The sequence below is a fragment of the Spea bombifrons genome, chromosome 2, assembly GCF_027358695.1.
Source record: "Spea bombifrons isolate aSpeBom1 chromosome 2, aSpeBom1.2.pri, whole genome shotgun sequence".
NCBI classification, from domain to species: Eukaryota; Metazoa; Chordata; class Amphibia; order Anura; family Pelobatidae; genus Spea; species Spea bombifrons.
The window spans coordinates 101,432,601-101,452,970 of NC_071088.1; the positions used below are offsets into that span (position 1 = coordinate 101,432,601).

The following is a 20,370-nucleotide window of genomic DNA, read 5'->3' on the forward strand; positions in this document are numbered from 1 at the left end:
TATCATGCCCAGGCATACCCAGATTCCAGCATGTACTAGCTTACTTGGCATGATAGGAGTGTGATTGCTGTTAGCAATATATATATATATATATATATATATATATATATATATATATATATATATATTGTTATTATTATTGTTCACATGTGAACTCAGCACTGGAGGCATAGAATTAGACATACAAATCCTGTATTTGCAGGTACACAATAATAATGTATGGAAACATAGCAAGAGATAAAACTAGATCACAGGTTGCACAACGCAAAGCCAGCTCCGGCGTCCACACTGCCCACATAGAACCTGACCAGCACCCAGATTACACACATAGGATTTATCATCTTTGTCCAGCCCAGCATGAGTCAACTTCGTCCCCAAACAGCCCGGCCTGGGCCATCTTTGTCCTATAAACACCCTGCCTGTGTCATCTTGGTCCCCAAGGCTCAAACATCCTACTTGTGCCATCTTTGCCTTTCCACAAATCAATTTTACATCTATCATACACACAAACACTTTAACAGTCACTCACTAATTCACACTTTCATTCACATAATTCATTCACATAATCATTTATTCTCTCTCATTCACACAAATTTACACATTCATTAATGCATTCTCACCACCTCATTAATTATCTCCCTCATTCAGACAATTCATCCACACATTCATTCATTCTCTCACTCATTCTCACTATCTACCTTTCCCCCTTTTTTTACCCCTTTTCTACCCCCTCTCCCCCCTACCTCCTCACTATCTACCCCCTCCCCACTACCTACCCCCCCTCTCCCCACTATCTACCCCCCTCCCTACTATCTACCCCCCCACACCTACTAGCAACTGTTCATGAGGTCTGGTGTGTTAATAACATAGGCTTCAGGTGAGGGAGGCGTTGATATAGCATAACCAACAGAGCTGAACATAAATACACAGAACACGGATTCTAAACATAAACAGACAAGACATACATGGTATAGGATGCCACAAACGACAGGGAACAAGGCAAGTAACACAGCGGATGGAGTGAGGAGCCGAGATCCTCAGATGCTTCTCCTTTAAGCAAGGATAGGATATCTCAAACGGGACATGGGGAGAGGAGAGAGGAACCGAGATCCTTAGATGAATAAGGGAAAGAGGGCAAAGGTACATCAAATACAGACACTCAAGTAAACAAAACAAGCTGTGGAGAGGAGTTCAACTCCAGGCAGACCTCTTAAAGGGGCTGCCACGCCTGGCTGGCGTGTCTATATGTCGTGTCTATAGGCAAAACACCTAAAACTGACATATGTACACCAAACAGTGTCGTTGTCATGAGTAAAAACTAGTAGAAGAACCATTCTGACCTAGGTTGTAGTCACACTCTCTAGACTGTGCCATAATTAATGGAAGTCTTGTGTGTACACTTAAACTGAGGCCAATAGAAAGCCCCACTACACTACAATGCTTTGTACTGCAGGAAAAGTGTTGCTACATAGGAGATACATAACTGGCACGCTGAGCCTAGTTCCCTACCAAACAGATTTGAGGCACCCAACCAAAAACAAAGTGACCCTGCTTGGGAACATTTTAAGTTTTAGCTCTCTTGTGCCATTACAGAGGAAAAATCTCCAACATATCAGTCTGATCTTGCCCCAAGGGCAAATTTCCCCTGCATAAGGGAACCAACAACCCTAGACGTATGTTTCAGTCTTCATTGGCCTCATCAGTGGTCGCTCTAGGTACGAGAGAGTAAGGAGTTTCATGTCTAGATTCACCCTTACACTTGGTGTGGGCCTCAAGAGATCCACAAAAAGTAAAATATTATATTTGAGACCATCAATCAAGAACAGACAGCCACATCATAGCCTGTCCTACAGTGTGTCCACGCTTGGGAGCGTCTCAATGTTTAGCTCCCATGTGCCATTACAGAGGAATAACCTCCATCAACAAATATGAGCCTAGTTTACTTGTTTTGCATCTCCCACATAGCTAGCATTGCAGCTAGGGACTTAACGTCTTTCAATTCACTGCAACCCACCTAAAGATTCTAAGTTTATTGAATGAATCCTTTAGTCTTTATCTGTGCCTTTTGTATTACATTCACATATTCTAAAGCCTGAGAGCAGCTATGTTTCACATTTAATTTTATCAACAGCTATTAGAAATCCTAAAGTGCCTTCTATAACAACTCTATTATTCCACAAACCAGTAAATGTAATCCCTAATGAATAGTTCTCTATTATAACATTTCTTGACAAATCAGGTAACCAGATTTTGCTGCTCAGTGAAAAACAAATATATTGTTTTCCTAAAACATAATCATTCTATCAAAAAAGGCAAGGCCTTATTATTGTTCAGCCAACAAGACTATGTGAATGGAAGCTTTGCTACTAATTGGGAAATAAATGTAGTATGGTTCCTAAGAAATTTCAGTGAATATCGCAACACCTAATTTGTGTTCATTAAAGGATAAAAATATCTACAGTAACAATTTCAGTCTTATTAAGGCTTGCCCTTTAATTTAAGAACATTTCCTTGTTTTTTTATTGGGACTTGGGGCTATAAAAATTCATCTGCTCAGTCACAGATCATTTAATTTTGGATGCATCATTGCCAGTTGGCTACAATAATTAGCATTCCCTGTGTTGTGGCAGATCCCCTTAAGCTATGCTAAGTAGTGTTGCACTTTTTTTTCTATGAAAACATAAGTAGAAATTTGCAAATGAGCCAGGCCACCCATCTCCCAGACATAAGCTCAAGCTAGTTTCTTGGCTCAGGATGACTTGTAACCCAACCTGCAGATCTTATTTACTGATTATTTACGACAAGAACTGATGGCATCTGTGAGAGGCACAGAATGACAGCTCTCAGAGAGCATCACCAATGGTGCCATATATAAAGCAACAACTTCAAAAAGTCATGTTAATTCTTTTGTACAGTTATTTCCATAAAAATAATATCACAGAAGTATACAAAAACAGTTTAAACATAGAAAGTGACGGCAGATAAGAACCATTTGGCCCACCCTGTCTTCCCAACAACATGCTATCTAATGCCCCATATATGAATTATTTTTAATGGGTGTTTACAGGAAAATGCATGTCTGAAATCAAAGGGAATACTTCTACACACATGCACACCAGTGTGTGTGTGTGTGTGTGGGGGGGTCTGATATGCTAATAGCCGGGAGTTGGGTGAAAAAAACAAATGCATAGATGGGAATCTAATGAACTTTCCTATACAGTTGAAGGAAATAAGGTAATTTAAAGATGACACTTGGATATTATGTGCGTTAACGTGACTGGAGTGTCATTTTGAAGTCCTTTTTACTGACAGTTGCGTATAAGCTGCATTTTATCAAATTTTATCTCAATGATACATTTACATTGCATTTTGCATATGAAGTATATTGAAAATAATCATACGTTCAATGTTAGACCTTATATTTCAAATACATGTAAACTTACAGATCAATTAATGAAGAGCAAATGAGTTTTTCAAATGCAATTATGTTTTAATTGCTGATTGAAATGCAAGTTTATTTGGCATAAATTCCAAACAGGGAGTTAGCCAAGGATAAGCAGCATGACATTTAAATTCATAAGTATGAGCTGTACCTCTCCAAATTCAGTGTAACACCATATGGTTAAACAACACCATGGAGTGTTTCAGTTCAAAGATTGCCTTTATGAGTAAAACTAGGTCACTGATTTACAAAAACAAGTATAATAATTTAGCATTGCAAAGGAATGAGCAATGGATCTAATGCTACATTCTTTAATAAATAAATAATACATACCATAATTTAGTTGAAAAAAATATCTAAAAATGTGGGGGGAAATTTAGGGGGAAAAAGTGCCAATTTTTTCATGGTTTTGTTACCAACCTGCATCCGCCAATGAAGGAGAGGGAGACCTCTCTCTGTCAGCCAGCAGTAGCTTTTGAACATTTTTGCGCCAAGCCTGGAATTAGTGCCTATTCACTTCTAGCCCAATATAAACTGTCAGTGGACATCTGGGCGTTGCCCATGGGTATAGAAACCCCTAAAATCTGGGGGCATAGCATTCCCCCCTTTTTTCTCCCCATCATATACCTCTTTCCACACTATCCCTTACCACACTTTTTTCCCATCTCTTTTTTTGCACACACGTATTATAATATATAACTTGAAACACTGGTAAAAATAATGTGCGTTTTATACATTAAATATAGGGAAAAAAACAGCTAATCTTTGTAACAAAAACATTTTTTTAAATATTGAAAAATCGGACCCTAGGTGAGCATTTCCTTGGACCCCACTCCACACTATCTAGCATGCAATCACTCCCTCCGCTCCCACACCAAAAAAAACAAATATTTGCCACACTGACTGCAGGTTAGGGGAAGACTGTGAGAGTCAGTGCAGTCTTCCTTCCTTCCTTCTGACCCTACCGTGACATTGAGAGGTCCTCTCCCCCGTAATCATCGCCAGAGTCCCTTTGTCCCCTCATTCACTAAACCACACCTCTCTTTTACTTACTCCCTGTAGTTCAGGAATAGATCAAATAAACAACACATGAAACAGCATGTGCATGTATAGATCAACTGAATAAGATATACATAAATAATGTATGGAAACATAGCATAGCAGATACAGCTCAACAGAATAACACATTAACCCAGCTTTGAAGGTATAAATCAACTGGAATTCACATAAAAACTCAATATTAAAGGTATAGATAAAACCCACTAAATTACAGGCATAGATCACATGTTGCACAACCCAAAGCCAACCCCGCCGTCCACATTCCTCACATAGAACCTGACCAGCACTCAGATTACAGTCCAGAGTGAGCCAACTTTGTCCGTAAACAGCCAAGTGTGAGCCATCTGTCACCAAACAGCCCGCCCTCTGCCATCTTTGTCCCATAAACACGCTGTCTGTGCCATCTTGGTCCCCAAGGCTCAAACACCCTGGTTGAGCCATCTTTGCCTTTCCCTAAATCACATCCATGATGCACATATCCATTAATGCATTCTCACAAATCATTCAAGCAATTCATCCACACATTAATTCATTATTTCACTCAATTAATCCACACATTAATTCATTTTCTCACTCATTCACACAATTCATCCACACATTAAATCATTATCTCTAATTCTTACTCTTTATTTAGATATTCTTACTACCCCCCTTTCTTACTTTCTATCCCCTCTTCCTCACTATCTACCCCCTCTCACTATCTAGCTCATCTCCTTATTTACCTCCTCTCCCCTTTCTCACCATCTACCCTCTCCCTTTGTAGTTCACTTACCGTGCTGAAGTCCTGCAGCGGCCTCCGTCTCGCTGCTCTGCCGCAGTGCGTATATGACGTCATATTCCGGCGCTTAGCGTGAAGTGGCGGCACCAGGACAGAGGCCTCACACTCCCATCACTGTAGTCAGGGCAGCGCTGAGGCGGGTGGTGGCAGGGAGCAGAGGAGAGACAGAGGGGCGCCGAGCAGTTGCCGAAAACTCTCATGACCTCCGCCTGGGTGCCATATGGCGTTTCAGTTGTGGGTCCCCCCCACATGATTTACACGGTTCCTACGCCCATGACATTGCCCTCTGATGGTCATGCCTTTGCTCCATGGTGGGTGTTTTATCCTGATGTTGTCATTGCCCCCACACAACTGGTCTGTGCCTTGTTTGCCCCCCTTCCAACATAAAACATATGTAAACACACTTACACAAATTACACCAGTTACTCATACTCACTTACACAGTTACAAAACATCCATGCTCACACACACAGACACAAAGTATGCATCCATGCCCATGCACAAAGTCCACATCCATGCTCACACACACAAGCCCATATCCATGCCCACACAGTACACATGCAGGCTCACACACAAGTACACATCCATGATCACACACAAAGTACACATCCACACTCAACTACACACACACACATATATATATATATATATGTATATATGTATATATATATATATATATATATATATTGTGACAAACCCTATTGCATGAGGGCCATACATGTCACATTTAGGGGTCCTAAGCACAGTCCTCTAGGGCAATCAGAGTCGGGAACACCAGCTTTGAACAAAACAGCACTTTATTTTAACCGCTTAAACCCCAAACACCAAATCATAAAAAGAAAACCTAGCTCCCAATTTGAGCCCTCTCTAACTGAACTATGCTGGTCCAGACTGACCAGCCTAATCACCCACTAACTCAACCTCCCAGCCAGACCCAGCTACGCCAGGCTCTGGAAAACCTCCCCCAGACAGCACACAAATATCCAGGCAGGTATTGCCTCACTTGGCTCAGGGATGGTCTTCTTGTTCAGGGCCTCTCCTTGCCCTGGGAGCACAGGGAACTTCCTCTTCCCCCAACAGTCTCCCTGAGTATCAGGCTCCAGGGGTTTTTATGCCCATCACCTGTGCCTGATGCAGGCCTTATAGAAATCCCGGACCGGATCCTGCAGACTTCTTGCCTCCTGGAAAACCCGGCATTGAATTTCCACAAAATGGGGAAACGAAGCATTGGCCCACCCTGCTCTCCAATTGCACCATCCCAGGGACCCATATGTATAATCTGCCAGCTGTACCCAGATACCATGCTAATCATCTCCCTTGGGTTTACACTGTCACAATATATATACATATACATATATATATATATATATATATATATATATATATATATATATATAGCACCTCCCGCAGCTTTCCCTCTGCATGCTCGTGCACACTGTGCGGGTAAGCCTCAGTTTGATCGCGGTCTCATGTGACCCCGATATGCTTCTGTCTCCGCATGCCATTTCAAAATGATTTCGAAAGGGCCCTTCTGATCTGGATCGGTGCGGTCCAGGTCGGAAGAGTCCTTTCTAAACAACTTTGGACCGGTACGAGACAGAAAGAAGGGGTCGCAGGGGTAAGGCACGGCCCGGTTGCAGCTGCAGCTGCTGCCACCCCTGTGGTTACGCCAGTGGTTGTGGGGTCCAAATTGGAACACAAGCATTTCAATTTTCAAATTTGGAATTTTGCTAGATCACTTTACTGGTCCCATGTCTCATTTGAGACACAGCAGAGGTCCCACATTTCAATTTGACCCCGTAAAACTATGTTTCCGAAAAGCACACACCTTGAAGATTTCTTACTTACCCTACTTACCTTTCTAGGTGGTCCACTGCAACCACAAATCTAATGGGAACACATAACAAGCACCGTTTGTGATATATGCTTCACACTGGGCTGGAATAAAATAAGAAAACACAAAAAAATAATCTCCTACTTCTCCTGAGCACATAGATACCACATGTCACGGAAGCCTCCGTGCCAAGGGCTCCTGAAGGGGACTGAGTGCCAGCCCCCTTACTACAGACTATGGGCCCTGGTAAGGGGTGCCACGTTATCCAAATCATAAGAGACTCTAAAGACTGTGGAGCTCGGAAACAGATTTGGGGTGCCTGCATTTTGGGAGGTCTGGGAGATAATCTATTCAAGACAATGTGTATTCCTTATTTTAGTGGTGTCTTGTGTCCTTTTGTATTAATCCCTTTACTGCCCCTGTTATCTCTGGGAGGCAGATTAAAGGGGCGGTTTGTATCCCAGTATCTTGTTTTATGTTAATGTGTGGTTTGCTGGATATATCCAGCTGTCTGTGTCTAAAATAAATCGGCTCTCCTCTTGTTGTACCTAAAGACTAGTCTTGCCTGGTTATTTGGGTACTGGATAGCGATATCCCTTTACTTTGGGGATATTGTCTACGGATTGTGGGGAATTATTGTCCTGAAGGGAGAAGTTGCTCTTGGCAGAGAGGGACAACCTGAGGTCCCTGGTGGGTCCGTCACAGGATACATCACAAAAAATCTGGTCCTTGAGGACCAAGAGTGTTTCTCCTACATCATGGATTTTGGCACTAGCAGGCTTAAATCTCTGTCGGTGAACAGGAGATTAAGCTGTCAAATGACAGCCTGGACTCTCCTCTGACAGGTGGGGGTCAAAAGTTGTAATCGACCGTTGTTACAGGATCATACAGAAACCTATTTGCCCAAACAGAATTTAGGAAATTTTCTTCGGGGACATTACAAAAGAATCTTGATGCAGTAGGGTCTCCCTCGGTCGGTAGAGACCCCAATCAGTTGTCCTTCCACACAGTATTTCACTGGCTGATCACACAATGTGCAGATCTACTATGGCCATGTGACAGAGCTGTTAGAGGTTTCACATAGCGATCTGAGAGCACCGCATAGGATTTCCCTGACTGCTGTAGAACTAGGGAAACCTAGGTAGTGATCATTAGTGACATCACAGGGTTTCAGCTTTGCTAATAGAGATCCCTAGGTTTCATAAAATACCCCAGAGTGGAGCTCTATAGATGGTGCCCTGCTCTGTAATAAAGCAGTGCAAAAAAAGAAAGTAAAATAACTTATAGAAAAGAAAAAAAATATGTACATATAAAAAGTTAAAACAAAAACTCATACCTAGCCCTGTAAGAAATCAACTTTGATGATTACTTTTTAGGGGGAAAACCCCGAAGTAATTTGAACTGGGGGGGGAACAGAACATTAGTGTTTTTTCAGCAGTCGCTTATTTAGTAAAGCAACTTACAATGTCTGTATGAAAAATACAAAAAAGATAAAGATAAAATTAAGATAAAATGGCTGCCTGAAAAGCATCAAAATGGCCCTTGCTTTGTCTTTTTTTCAGTAACATATACTTCTAAGGAGGTTTTTGATATCTGTGACCACTATTGAAGCTAGAGTCCCACCAAGCTAAATAATAATTTAAAAAAAAAGTTGGAAAAGGTGATGCCCAACTTGTCCTATAATGGAGAAAATAAAAGAAAACCCTGGCCATATAGGGTAGTTTCCAAATCATGTCTAAAATATTTATATACATATAAAACTGCAATTTTTATTCATACAAAATAATGTCAAGATTGTAAGCTTGCGAGCAGGCTCTCTCCACCTAATGTATCGGTTTGTCTTAGTCTGTCAATTCTTGTCTTGTCATACACCTTGAATATACGTATTGTATTAAGCGCTGCGTAAATCGTTGGAGCTATATAAATAAAAGACAATAATAATAAATATGGTGGTTAAAAGAAAGCCCTAAATCGTCTGGGGGGGCTGTGGACAACATAGAATCTATACATTACTTGAAAAACATAAAACATTCTGCTGTCCTGTAAAAAAAAGTTGATATCTTTTATAAAGTTAATACTAGTATTAAAAAAACGTAAAGTTACATAAACCTTTAGGACCCAAGATGTCTCTTCACGAACAACCATTCTAAATATGGAGTCTGTCCTTCAGTCTTTTTAAGTGGGCTGCCACAGTATACATTACAACTTGTGCGGTTTGCATTAAGTACTATACTAACCGACGTTTTATTATTTGGAAAGGGCCCGCATTCACCCTCCCCTCCGACCATTTTCTTCAATGTGCCCCACAATCGATACCCCCGCAAGCTGCATCAAACCGCGCGCGTTGTGTACGCAGCGCCAAAATACCCACGGGAGGCGGGCTCTGCAAAGCGCGTTTTTGTTTTGGCAGGAGGTTTGGCTTTGCGATGCTCCGTAGTTCCATTGTGTTTGAATGGCTAGGAACATTATTAGTTCACGGTGCGGACTTTCCGATTTGCGTTTGTGATTAGAGTTTGGACGAGGATGGCGCAGAACGTACAGAACGTAACTTTGGCTCTTACTCTCCCGATTACATGTCACATCTGCCTGGGAAAGGTAAGGTTAATTAGTGAGAACTTGATCTGTTCACTGCATTAGCTACCATGTATCTTGGTCTCTCGCCATACCTTTCCCTATTTAAGTAAAATCACATTGCCCTGTCCCCTGGTGAATATTTAGCTGTGATGTGTTTTAGTGTCTTTTCTCCTCCCTTCCTAAAGTTTTTGATCTCTTTAATAACACAGTCCATCTAGGAGATATTAAGATGTTTTCGGTTGTGTTGAGATTCTTCCTGGTTTTGAAATAATAATAACAATAGTGCAAGGATCTGAGGGATGGGGAGCAGAGCTCATCTGTATTCACTGGATGTAATGAAGACACAGTCCAGTCTGGATTTTTCTGTGAAACTCACTGATGTTTAATCAAAAGTGTGTGACTTCAATACAAGTGCTGATAAAGAGCAGTCCTTTAAAATCAAATGTCACCTATGGCTTGGAAAGTCCACGATCTTTAAGTTCCCATTCCCTAGAGGTTGTGAGGATGTCCTAAATCAAACCAGCAATGTGCTTAATTCACTTTTTTTTTCTGGTCAGACTTTGTTGTTGTTATTTTTTAAGCCACCTGTATCAACAATTGCAACAATTTTGTATCACCTTTACGCTTGAAGAATCATCAGTTCTTGTGACATTCTTATTAAGTTTGTTTTGTTAAACTGTGTTCATGCCCATTAATTTTGTATAATGTATTTTAGCGTTTTCTTTTGACACATTATATGTTTAAATATAACAAATGTGTAAGTATGATTACAAATACATGGTTTTCTAACCAGGATTTGAATAGTGGAGCTGAAGAAAAGTACCTTAAAACTAATTCACTTACTGCTTTTGGGAATGTCCCATAACATCTAGAATTTTCATCTATTATTGGCATTTACGTGGCAAATTGGACATGATGGGCCCTACAAAAGGCATGTTTTCAAAACAGTAATGACCCCGGGGTACAGGGAATCTAACAGACTTTATGTTTATTGTAGTTTTTCTCACATTTCATCAATTGTTATTCCTGTCTCATAGGTACGACAGCCGGTGATCTGTGCCAACCACCATGTCTTCTGTTCGTCATGCATTGAGTTATGGCTGAAGAATAACAGCCAGTGCCCTGCATGCAGAGTGCCAATTACTCCGGAGAATCCCTGCAGAGATGTCATAGGTACCCAACGCATTATCTTTAGTTTTTGAGTGTCAGCGTACTTGTTGACAAAGGTATAGAGTTGTACCATGTTAGCCGAAGAAGGAGAAAACGCATTTGGTATCATCTTCATAAGTTTGCTTTTAGTGGAACTGGGAAAAGGGAAGCTCCCAAGAGAGCACATCTTTGTTAGGTAATTCTGGAGCTATAACACTAAACTGGGTATTATCCATTTAATTTGGTGATTAAGACATGGTAATGCTAATTTGGGTCAGTTTTACAGTAGGTCGAGTTAAGAACTCATTGGTTTCTGCGTGATCTGGGTGCTGACAGTAACTCCATAGTTCAACAGTAAAGTTATTAATCAATTGGTAGGCCTATGTTGGAAGTGGTTTTTGTGTAAACTTTTTTTTTATTTATTTCACTTTACATAAACATTTAAGAGGAGAAATCATTATCTTACCGCCATGTAATATGTGTAATAAAGAGCAACAAAAGCTTTTATACATGTATTATAGATCTGATGAATATTTATGAACTTATATACAGAGCATTTTAAAAATAAATATCCCTAGACAGATACAATTTTTTTAATGACAGCGTTAAATTGGTTTCTTAGTTTACACTAATCTATCAATAAGTAAATTAGGCCCCCTAATGACACATCTTACCTCGGGCAAATGGAATAGTCAAATTTGAAGGTCCTATATATGTATAATATCTGTATATAAATGTTTTTATTTATTTATTTATTTTTTTCTAGGTGGTACAGGTGAAAATGAATGCATACTTAGTCACTCAGTCCGAAAGCACCTGCGTAAAACTAGGCTTGAGCTTCTCCACAAAGAATATGAGGTACTTTCAGAAATGTATAACATTATTAAGTGTGGATGAAATGGTAACACTGAAATGCTAAAAATGTTTTTAAAAAAAATAGCCTAAGTTGAATGTTTATTACAAAATATGTAACTAATTTGGGGTATTTTATTTATATAATATAAACTATAAAGGTTGTTTTTTTTAAACTATTTAGCACAATTATGGGATGTAAAAGTCAGCCTTAATTTTTGAAGATGAAATCTAACATGCCAGGTTATATGACAGGAGGATGCTTTGAATATAACAATCCAGGATATGACTTACCCCCCTTGTATTTTCTATTTAAGGATGAAATAGAAACTCACCTAAAAGAAATAGAAGAACTAAAAAAAGCTAATTCTAATTTAGAGGAAAAGCTGAATGAGCACGTCTGTGATGTGCGCAGTGCTTCAGAAATCAGTGAGCTGGAGGATAACAGCAGCGTCGACGCTAGAACGTTGGAGGAGTTTAGTAAAAAACTGCAAGCGGCCAATGAGGTTATTGGGAAAGTTACAGGTGATCTTGAAAAGCTGATAGAGGTAACTTAAAATGTGTTGCTTCTTATGTTCTTGTTTTTTTCTCCCATTTGTGGTCATATTAAATCCCTTTAACCATGCAGAAGTGAAGATATATAGAATATATATATATATATATATATATATATATATATATATATATATATATATACCGTGTGATGCTTCTAAAAGGAAAAAAAAAAAACAAAACCAGTAAATCACCAGCTGTACTGTAACTTTGGAATATATAAGATATTGCACAAAACTTTCCAGTCTTATTTCGTAAAAATAGTAAATATATTAATGTTAACAGAGTAAGGCACTTTGAATCCATTTTTTGCAAAAATATGACCTGCTCTGCTTGGCTTGTGGAAGTTGTGAGATACTTGTTATTTATTGGGTTTTTTTCGGCGTTTATATTTATTAGAACTAAAACTCAAAGCATGTTATGCAAATGGTTCTTCCACCTAATTTAACAGAAAATTTTAGTCATTTAAAAACAAACAAAAAAAAGATCCCTGCTTGACTTAATAGCTGCGATAGCGAGTAGGAAATCTTTGTAAACTGCCTTATTTCACTTTAATGTGTTGTGTTTTATCTAGCCAACTAGAAGAAAATTATCATCTACTTTGCTGATACCTGCACATTGTAATTTTACTTCGCCAAAAAGTATCCAGTCATGTGAAAAACATGAAACTTCAATTAGTACATTCCCTTAATGACTTTCTGTACTAACTGCTGAGGTTTCTTTGCATCCCTTGATAAGAGACTGGCATGGCGTTTTGGGAATAGGAATACAAATGCTTTTTCTGCACCGATGTTAATTAAAAGTGATGTTCCAGTGTGAGACAGATACATTTTGGATGATTTCCATTTATGTACACTTTAGTGAGAATAAGCTACCAGTTTAAAAAGTGTTTGGTTTCTTGACTCTTCTAGGAAAACAAAAGGTTGAAAAATGAAAACTTTGAGTTTGGAAGAGAGAATTTGCGGCTGAAAGTGGAAGTAGAAAACAGATCACCCCAAAAGTATGTTGGTGTATTGCAAACTTTATTTTTGAGTTATTTTTATTACGTTTGTTTTTTATTTGAAGCACATACGTGTCTGTGTGTATTTACTAAATCGTGAAAACTCTTGTGTTATTGCGTGGAAGCTGATGTTAAAACAATGTGAATGTGGTATGAAATTAAATAGGAATCCTCATATGCCATGCAGATTATGAATCTGTTCCCATGCATACTATAAAGCAATTTAAAACCACATCAAGACAGGGCGTCCAAAGAAGCAAAATGCAATAGTAGTTGCCTACTACAGGAGATATTAAATGCTTTGCAAATTAGGTGAGCAATGTTCTTTAAGCCAATACACTTTTTAATTAACTTTATTTAATTACCTATATCGTAATGTAATTCTCAGAAGAACGGACTTTGGGCTTTGTCATTAATATACGGAGCTTGTAGCGTGGAGACATTCCTGTTGTCTGCATGCATAAAGACATGTTCCTTGAGTGGAAAGACACAGTGTAATGTAGTCTTTGTGTTTTAATCAATAGATACATTTTATAGTATGATGTACTTAGCAGCCAAGAGTTTATTAGTGTGTTTCTGACAGTAATCATGCATCATTTTTACCAGTGGCCTCAGTTTTTAATTGAAAATAATTGACATCTATGCTTGTCTGTCTAGAAAGCAGCTTAGCTTGTATAAGAACCGATAGAACTAAGCAGCAGGGTTAAGAGCAATTAAGGAGACATAAACTAAAATAGTTTTATTTTGGACTTTGTGCATTTGGATTTGTACGTATTGCAAATGTAACAAATTTTGGCAAATTCGGTGATTCATACAAAGCCACGAAAACTAGGCCAGACCCCCCACAAAGCGGACAAAAACTAAGCAAAAAGCTCAGAATTTTGTTCAGAAATCCACAGGCCCTTTCATTCTCACTCTCTCTCGCTTTCTAAATGTTTCACTACCTTCTCTGCCGACCGCATCTTCTTATTCTTCATCTTCCCACGTTTATCTCTCATTATTTATCTTCATCCGCATCTCCGCAGAAATAACCTGGCACCAACATCTGCTAAAATGGCATTGCTTCCCATGTTGTCCTCCATTGGATGATCGGGGGAGAGGTCGTCAACGAAAGTTCCATTGCTCTAAGGTGAACTTCCGCCCAAATTGCGACACTTTCACTGACATTCTCTCCCCCAATTGGAGGACTGTGGAGAGGACGTGATAATTTTGGGGCAAGTTCACCTTTGGACAGAATCACGGCTCATTTGTACACGTCTAATATATATGTATGCTATATGGACCAAAATATTGGGCCACATGACCATTACACCGACAGGCTTTTATAACATCACTTTCTAGCTTTGTAGCTATAACAGCTTCCACTCTTCTGTGAAGGCTTTCCACAAGATTTTGGAGTGTTTCTGTGGGAATTTATGGCCATTCATCCAGTAGAGCACTTGTGAGATCTTTATTGATCTTGCTTTGTGCACTGGGACACAGTCATGTTAGAATTGAAAAGTGCCTTCCCCAAACTTTTCCCACAGTTGGATGCATAGCATTGTCTAAGATGTCTTGGTATGCCCCTTTCAGTGTACCAAAATGTCATTAATGTCTATGTATTTTGAATGCGGTGCTATAAAAGTCCCTGTTAATGTGATAGTCAGGTGTCCCAATACTTTTGTCATTATAGAGTGTGTGTGTGTGTATATATAATATTTATATAGTTGTGTGTGTATTTGGACAAAAAAAATCACCATATGATACTTAGGTAAATTTCCTTAAAATGATGCTAGCCAATGTTCTCTTCAGCTAATTGTAACAGTCACACTTCTTTCCAGTTGCAGCATATCCCTGATGTTCCACAGAGTACTATCCAATTATCTAACATTTAATACAGTGGTTTTGATGTGCTCTGAGTCTATGTAGCACTGGTTCTGGAAGATTGTTCCGCTAACATTAATTAAGAATGTTTTCACACTCTGATTTAATTAAAGATATTAATGACTAAGTTGTAATTAGCCTACAGAAATAAATTATGCAGATTTTACTATCATTCATACCCTAGGGCTTTAAATACGACCAAAGAACAACTCTGAACAGCTCTGATTCATCATTTTATCTGTAACGTGTTGTCTTTTTAATGCTTTTCGTCTAAGCTCCTATTCTTTCAAAAGCAGTCATGTGTAGACATGGACTGTCAAAGAATATTTTCGGTGGACAAAACAAAATGTTACTAATCATAGAGGAAGGAACATTTAATATGTCTGTTTACTATGCATAATGAAAGGGCATCTTAATTTATACGTTTAACCCCTTTAAGACCAGTCACTTACAAAAAAGGTCAGTTAACAGGGATACGCAATTCGTATCGCCCGACGCCCGGGACATGCAGTTCCGTGCGCCAGGCAGGTGGGTTTTTTTGTGTTAATTTAAGGGCAAGCAGCAGGGTTAGGATCCAGGTCCCCCATAGAGCTGCAGGGAACCTGTATCCTCCTCTCTGGCAGCCGGTTGCCGTCTGCTTGATGCACGTGGACAACCTCTGCCGGGGCTTCTATGACAGAGCGCCAGCTTGATATGAGCTTCAGGTGCTTCGTCCTAGAAGCCCCGGCAGAAGTGACGGATAGCAGCCGGGGTTGTCTACTCGCGTCGTGCAGATGTCCACCCACAAAAACGTTATCACAAAAAATTTAAAATAGCCTTGGTCACAAAGGGTACAAAAAGAAAAAAAAACAGTGCCGAAGTGGTTAAGATTTCTTGAAAATCATCTTACTGATTTGTCTATCCAATATGCAGGACTGATTTAGGACTCTTTTCAGTAGAAACTGTTGATGACCCTTCCTAATGCATAGTTAAGTCAGATGAAAGTTACATTCCTCTGTGACTTTGTTGGAAATTAGTAGATAAACTGGCATACTTCTACTCACTAGGAGGACATACATTTTATGATAAACGTTGCTGGGCATACCCTGTAAGTCATGTTGCCATTACTTGTCAAATTTTAGGTACACACATACCATCATGTTGGAATACAAAACATCAATCATTAGAACCATGACCTCCTTCTGCCAAGACCATGTAGTGCTGATAGTGCTAAAAAAAACATTATGGTGTATACTAATTAAGATTATACTATAATTTTGTTTGTTGTCTTTTTTTTTTTTTTTTTTTTTTTTTTTAAAGCAAAAGTCTTAACATAATCCTGTTATTTCTTTTACATTTTTTTCAAGGTTTGGAAGATTTACAGTGGCGGCATTGCAAGCAAAAGTTGATCAGTATGAACGAGAGATGAACAGGCTTAGAAAAGCTCTTGAGAGGAGTGATCAATACATTGAAGAACTGGAAGGTCAAATTGAGCAGTTGAAACCGGCAAGAGAAGAGGAAAATGGAAGATCAAACTGTGAAGGCTCTCTGCTGACTGAAGGAAACATACAGACTAAAGTAACTGGAACTGCTCTAAACTGGCAAGAAGAAAAACTTTCAGAGGTTTCTCTGAACCAGGCACAGAGATCCCATAAGAAGATTGATCCAGGGGATACTCATGGTTCGCCCACTACTTCAAATGGTTACGTACCAACTTCAAATCAAGGAACATATGTTGCTAAAAGTGATTTCTCTTCTAATTTACCAAACCAGACTTGCTCTAAATTAAATGGAGACAATGTGATCTGGAAAAGGCCTCTTCAAAAAACAGATGGTGGTAAAAATGAAACGTGCACGCCATCTAAAGAGAAAAATCTCTGTGACTTTGGTAGTCCAAGTACTTCCTTGGTTCAATTCGGCTCTCTTCAATTAAGTACTCCTGATAGTAAAGTTAGTTGTACACAAACAAGTATAAAGAAACCTTTGACTTATCTTAGAAAGTTAGTGTTTGATGACTTTAGAAAAAAAAGTGGACCGGACAGTTTTGTGCCTGGAATAAAGGAAAGTGCATCACGTATTGAGGAAAGCCTAATCAAAGACCAATACGAGGAACCACGTGTTAAGGAATCAAATTCTCGGTTTTCTCAGAATTGTACTGGAAACGATGACAGCCAGAAACAGCCTCACATGTTTCACCAAGAGCAATTGTTGGAGCCAGTCACAAACCGACCAAATCAATTTTTACTGAAAAAGTATCCAAATGTCAGTGATATCAGTCATAGCAGGGTCAGAAGTGTAAATTCCATGGATGCTTCCTTTGTTGCTAACATAATGCCAGACTTGGAAAACTGCAATCGCACAATGCATGCCAACAAAACCTATCAAGTGTCATCTACAAAAGACTCTACTAAATTACAACATAATTATGAAAGAAAAAATGAGGCACAAAATTCAGAACCTCAAACGTGTTATTCTGACCCATTGAAGCCTCACACTTCTGTTACTGATTTAGGAGAACAAAAGGACAATAGTCTTCAAAATTTTATGTTTTGTCCTTTTAAATATAACACTGATAACATTTCGTCTTCCTCTCTGACAGATGAAACTACACATTTCACTTCTTCCCATACACCGCATAATTGTAATAGCTGTAGTCCTGCAGCAAAACGAAAGTTGCTTAGCCTAGATACCCACAGTCCTTCAAAAGCACTTTAAACTTGAATCTACAAGTAGTTTTGGCTTGAGTTAATAATGTTAACACATAGTCAAATTATTGTTCCAATTACTAGATGAACCACTAATGTAAAGTTGAATCATAACTACTCACAAAATAAATGCAGATCTAGTTTGTTACCAATGTATTTATATGATTTTGTTTTATTTCACATACATCTTCAAGTATGTCGTATCCCATTGTGGTTGGCCATTGGGTATTCAGAGAAAATGTTCATTAAGTTATGGGTTTTTCTTAAGGTAGTACCACCTATTGGTGAGAGTCCAAATAACTTCCAGATACCATTGTCTTCTAACATCTGCACCTCACGATCACATTTTTCTAATTTTTAAGTTATTAATGTCTTATGAGAACAGCTTTCACCTGTGATTGTGACATTCAACATAACAAATATCTGCTGGAGTATGCCACTTAACTGATTGCTCTGTATTAGTTTAATAGTCTAGTCTTGCAGGAGGGATGCTAGCTGTCATCATGTTACAGGGACATATTTAAAAAAAGGGATTACATAAAGTTTAACTCTCCAGAAGATCTTTCAGCTACTTCCGGGATATGTGTTAATTATGGCGGTATTAGTGATAAGATTTTCTGCTTGACTATTTCCTCTTTTGTTAAAGGGTCAGTAATGCAAGAAGGACTCTGCTTTCAACAGGCACATGCATTATATGACTAAACGTATGTGGACACCCCTTCTAATTATTAAGTTAAGGCATTTTAGCTGCCCCCATTTCCAGGCCCGGACTGGGACAAAAAATAGGCCCGGGCATTTAAGCCCGAGCAGCCCATTTTTATTTATTTATTTATTGTTAAAGCCCACCCTTCATGTACCTTCTTTGCATTTACTCACTCACAAATCATTAACACATTCATTAATGCAGTCTCACAAATCATTCAAGCAATTCACCCACACATGAATTCATTAATTGTCATACGCATTCACACAATTCATCCACACATTTATTCATTCATTCATTCTCATACGCATTCACACTACCCCCTCTCCCCATCTTATCTGCCCCTTCTCACTATGTTCCCCCTTTTCATTATGTACCCCCTCTCACTATCTCCCCTCTCAATATCTCCCCATTTCTCACTATCTAACCCCCCTCTGCCCCTTCTCACTGTACCCCCCTCCCTCACCCTACTTACCTTGTTGCCGGAGCAAGCAGCAACTGCGGCCGGGCCCGCGGCAGGACCAGACTGACTGGGCCTATGCGGCCTCTACAGCCGCATCAACGCAGGGCATAAGGGGCACCTGCCCCTTAAGCCCGCCGCAACTGCTACCGGGTCCGCCACTCTAAGGGGCCGGGAAGCCCCCACCAGGGCCGGCCTTACGGGTGTGCGGCCGCACAGGGTTTAAATTAAAACATCGGGGGGGGTTAACTTAAAAAAATTCAGGTCCCCCTAATTACCCCAGATCACATTTGCAAATTGCAGATTTATGAATTAATTTGTGAATTGCTTGTTTTTTTTCTCCAGTGTGTATGTTAGTTGAGAATAAATATAAGTTGACTTTAGTGAATTTACAAGTTTGATTTGCATGCATCATTTTCACTTTATTTTGCATTCCTGCATATGCCACACAGTCTTTGATCACAGTCCTCTGCCAAAAAACACTTATGTGAAGTATGTGGGCCTTTGAGAGTGAGAATTAGTAATGACATAAACGTTTCCAGTGTATTTGTGTCAGTTGTTTCTTTGCTCATACTCCAGTTCCCCAAGTCCAATGCCGATTGTGCAGCTTTGAAAGCTGGACCAAAGAGATCTAGAAAGATTAGTTTCCCTAGAAGCCTTGCTTTGTAGCTCCAACTGAAGAACATTTTTTAATGATCCTCATGCAGTAGAATAGTAGTAGTACAGGAGAACTTGTGGGGTATCTATATTACAAAATAATAATAATTACCAAAATTATTTAGCATGATTGTATTGTACCACACCACAATATTACAGCAGATTCCCGCAGCTTTTTGCTTCGAGTGAAACCATGTGATATGTCTGGACTAACCTTAAACACCAATTCAAAAAGATGACAAACGCTTGGTCAGCAAATGTGGGCTTAAGCCAAGTGCCTGGTTCACAATGGCTCAGCAAGAGAGAGAGGAGTCAAAGCTGAACTGAGCTGGCTTCGTGGCTCTCTTTCTGGATGTCATTGGGTCCTTGGACAAATGGAAATGGCACAGGAGTACCCTTGCCACAATAACTAGACCGTCTCATCTTGCATTCTCTTGTAACAAGGAAAGGAATTTTTTGATATCACACTTTGAACAGTGGCAGCTCAGCCAAAATGGTTAGAACTGAGTTTAACACTTCTATATAAAAGCTTACCAAGCGGAGCCTGGGTTGGGTTTTAACCACCTCAATAACTAAAATAAGTTACATAGTTACATAGTTATATAGGCTGAAAAAAGACATGCGTCCATCAAGTTCAGCCTTTCCCATATCTGTTAATTTGTTGCTGTTGATCCAAAAGAAGGCAAAAAAAACATACTAAAAAATTGTGTAGCCACTGAAACAGAGAGGGTATATGGAAGACATGATTTGAATATTCAGATAT

At 39.3% G+C, this 20,370-nt stretch overlaps 1 protein-coding gene across 1 annotated transcript; it reads left to right on the forward strand.

Moving 5' to 3' along the window:
• The first annotated feature begins 9,552 nt into the window (after positions 1–9,552).
• On the forward strand, positions 9,553–17,939 carry OBI1 (ORC ubiquitin ligase 1). Its single transcript, XM_053455384.1, has 6 exons — positions 9,553–9,708; positions 10,725–10,860; positions 11,603–11,694; positions 12,006–12,236; positions 13,152–13,240; positions 16,450–17,939. Exons 1-6 carry the CDS (start codon positions 9,637–9,639, stop codon positions 17,795–17,797), a joined length of 1,968 nt encoding a protein of 655 aa, XP_053311359.1. The 5' UTR covers positions 9,553–9,636; the 3' UTR covers positions 17,798–17,939.
• Positions 17,940–20,370: the final 2,431 nt, after the last annotated feature.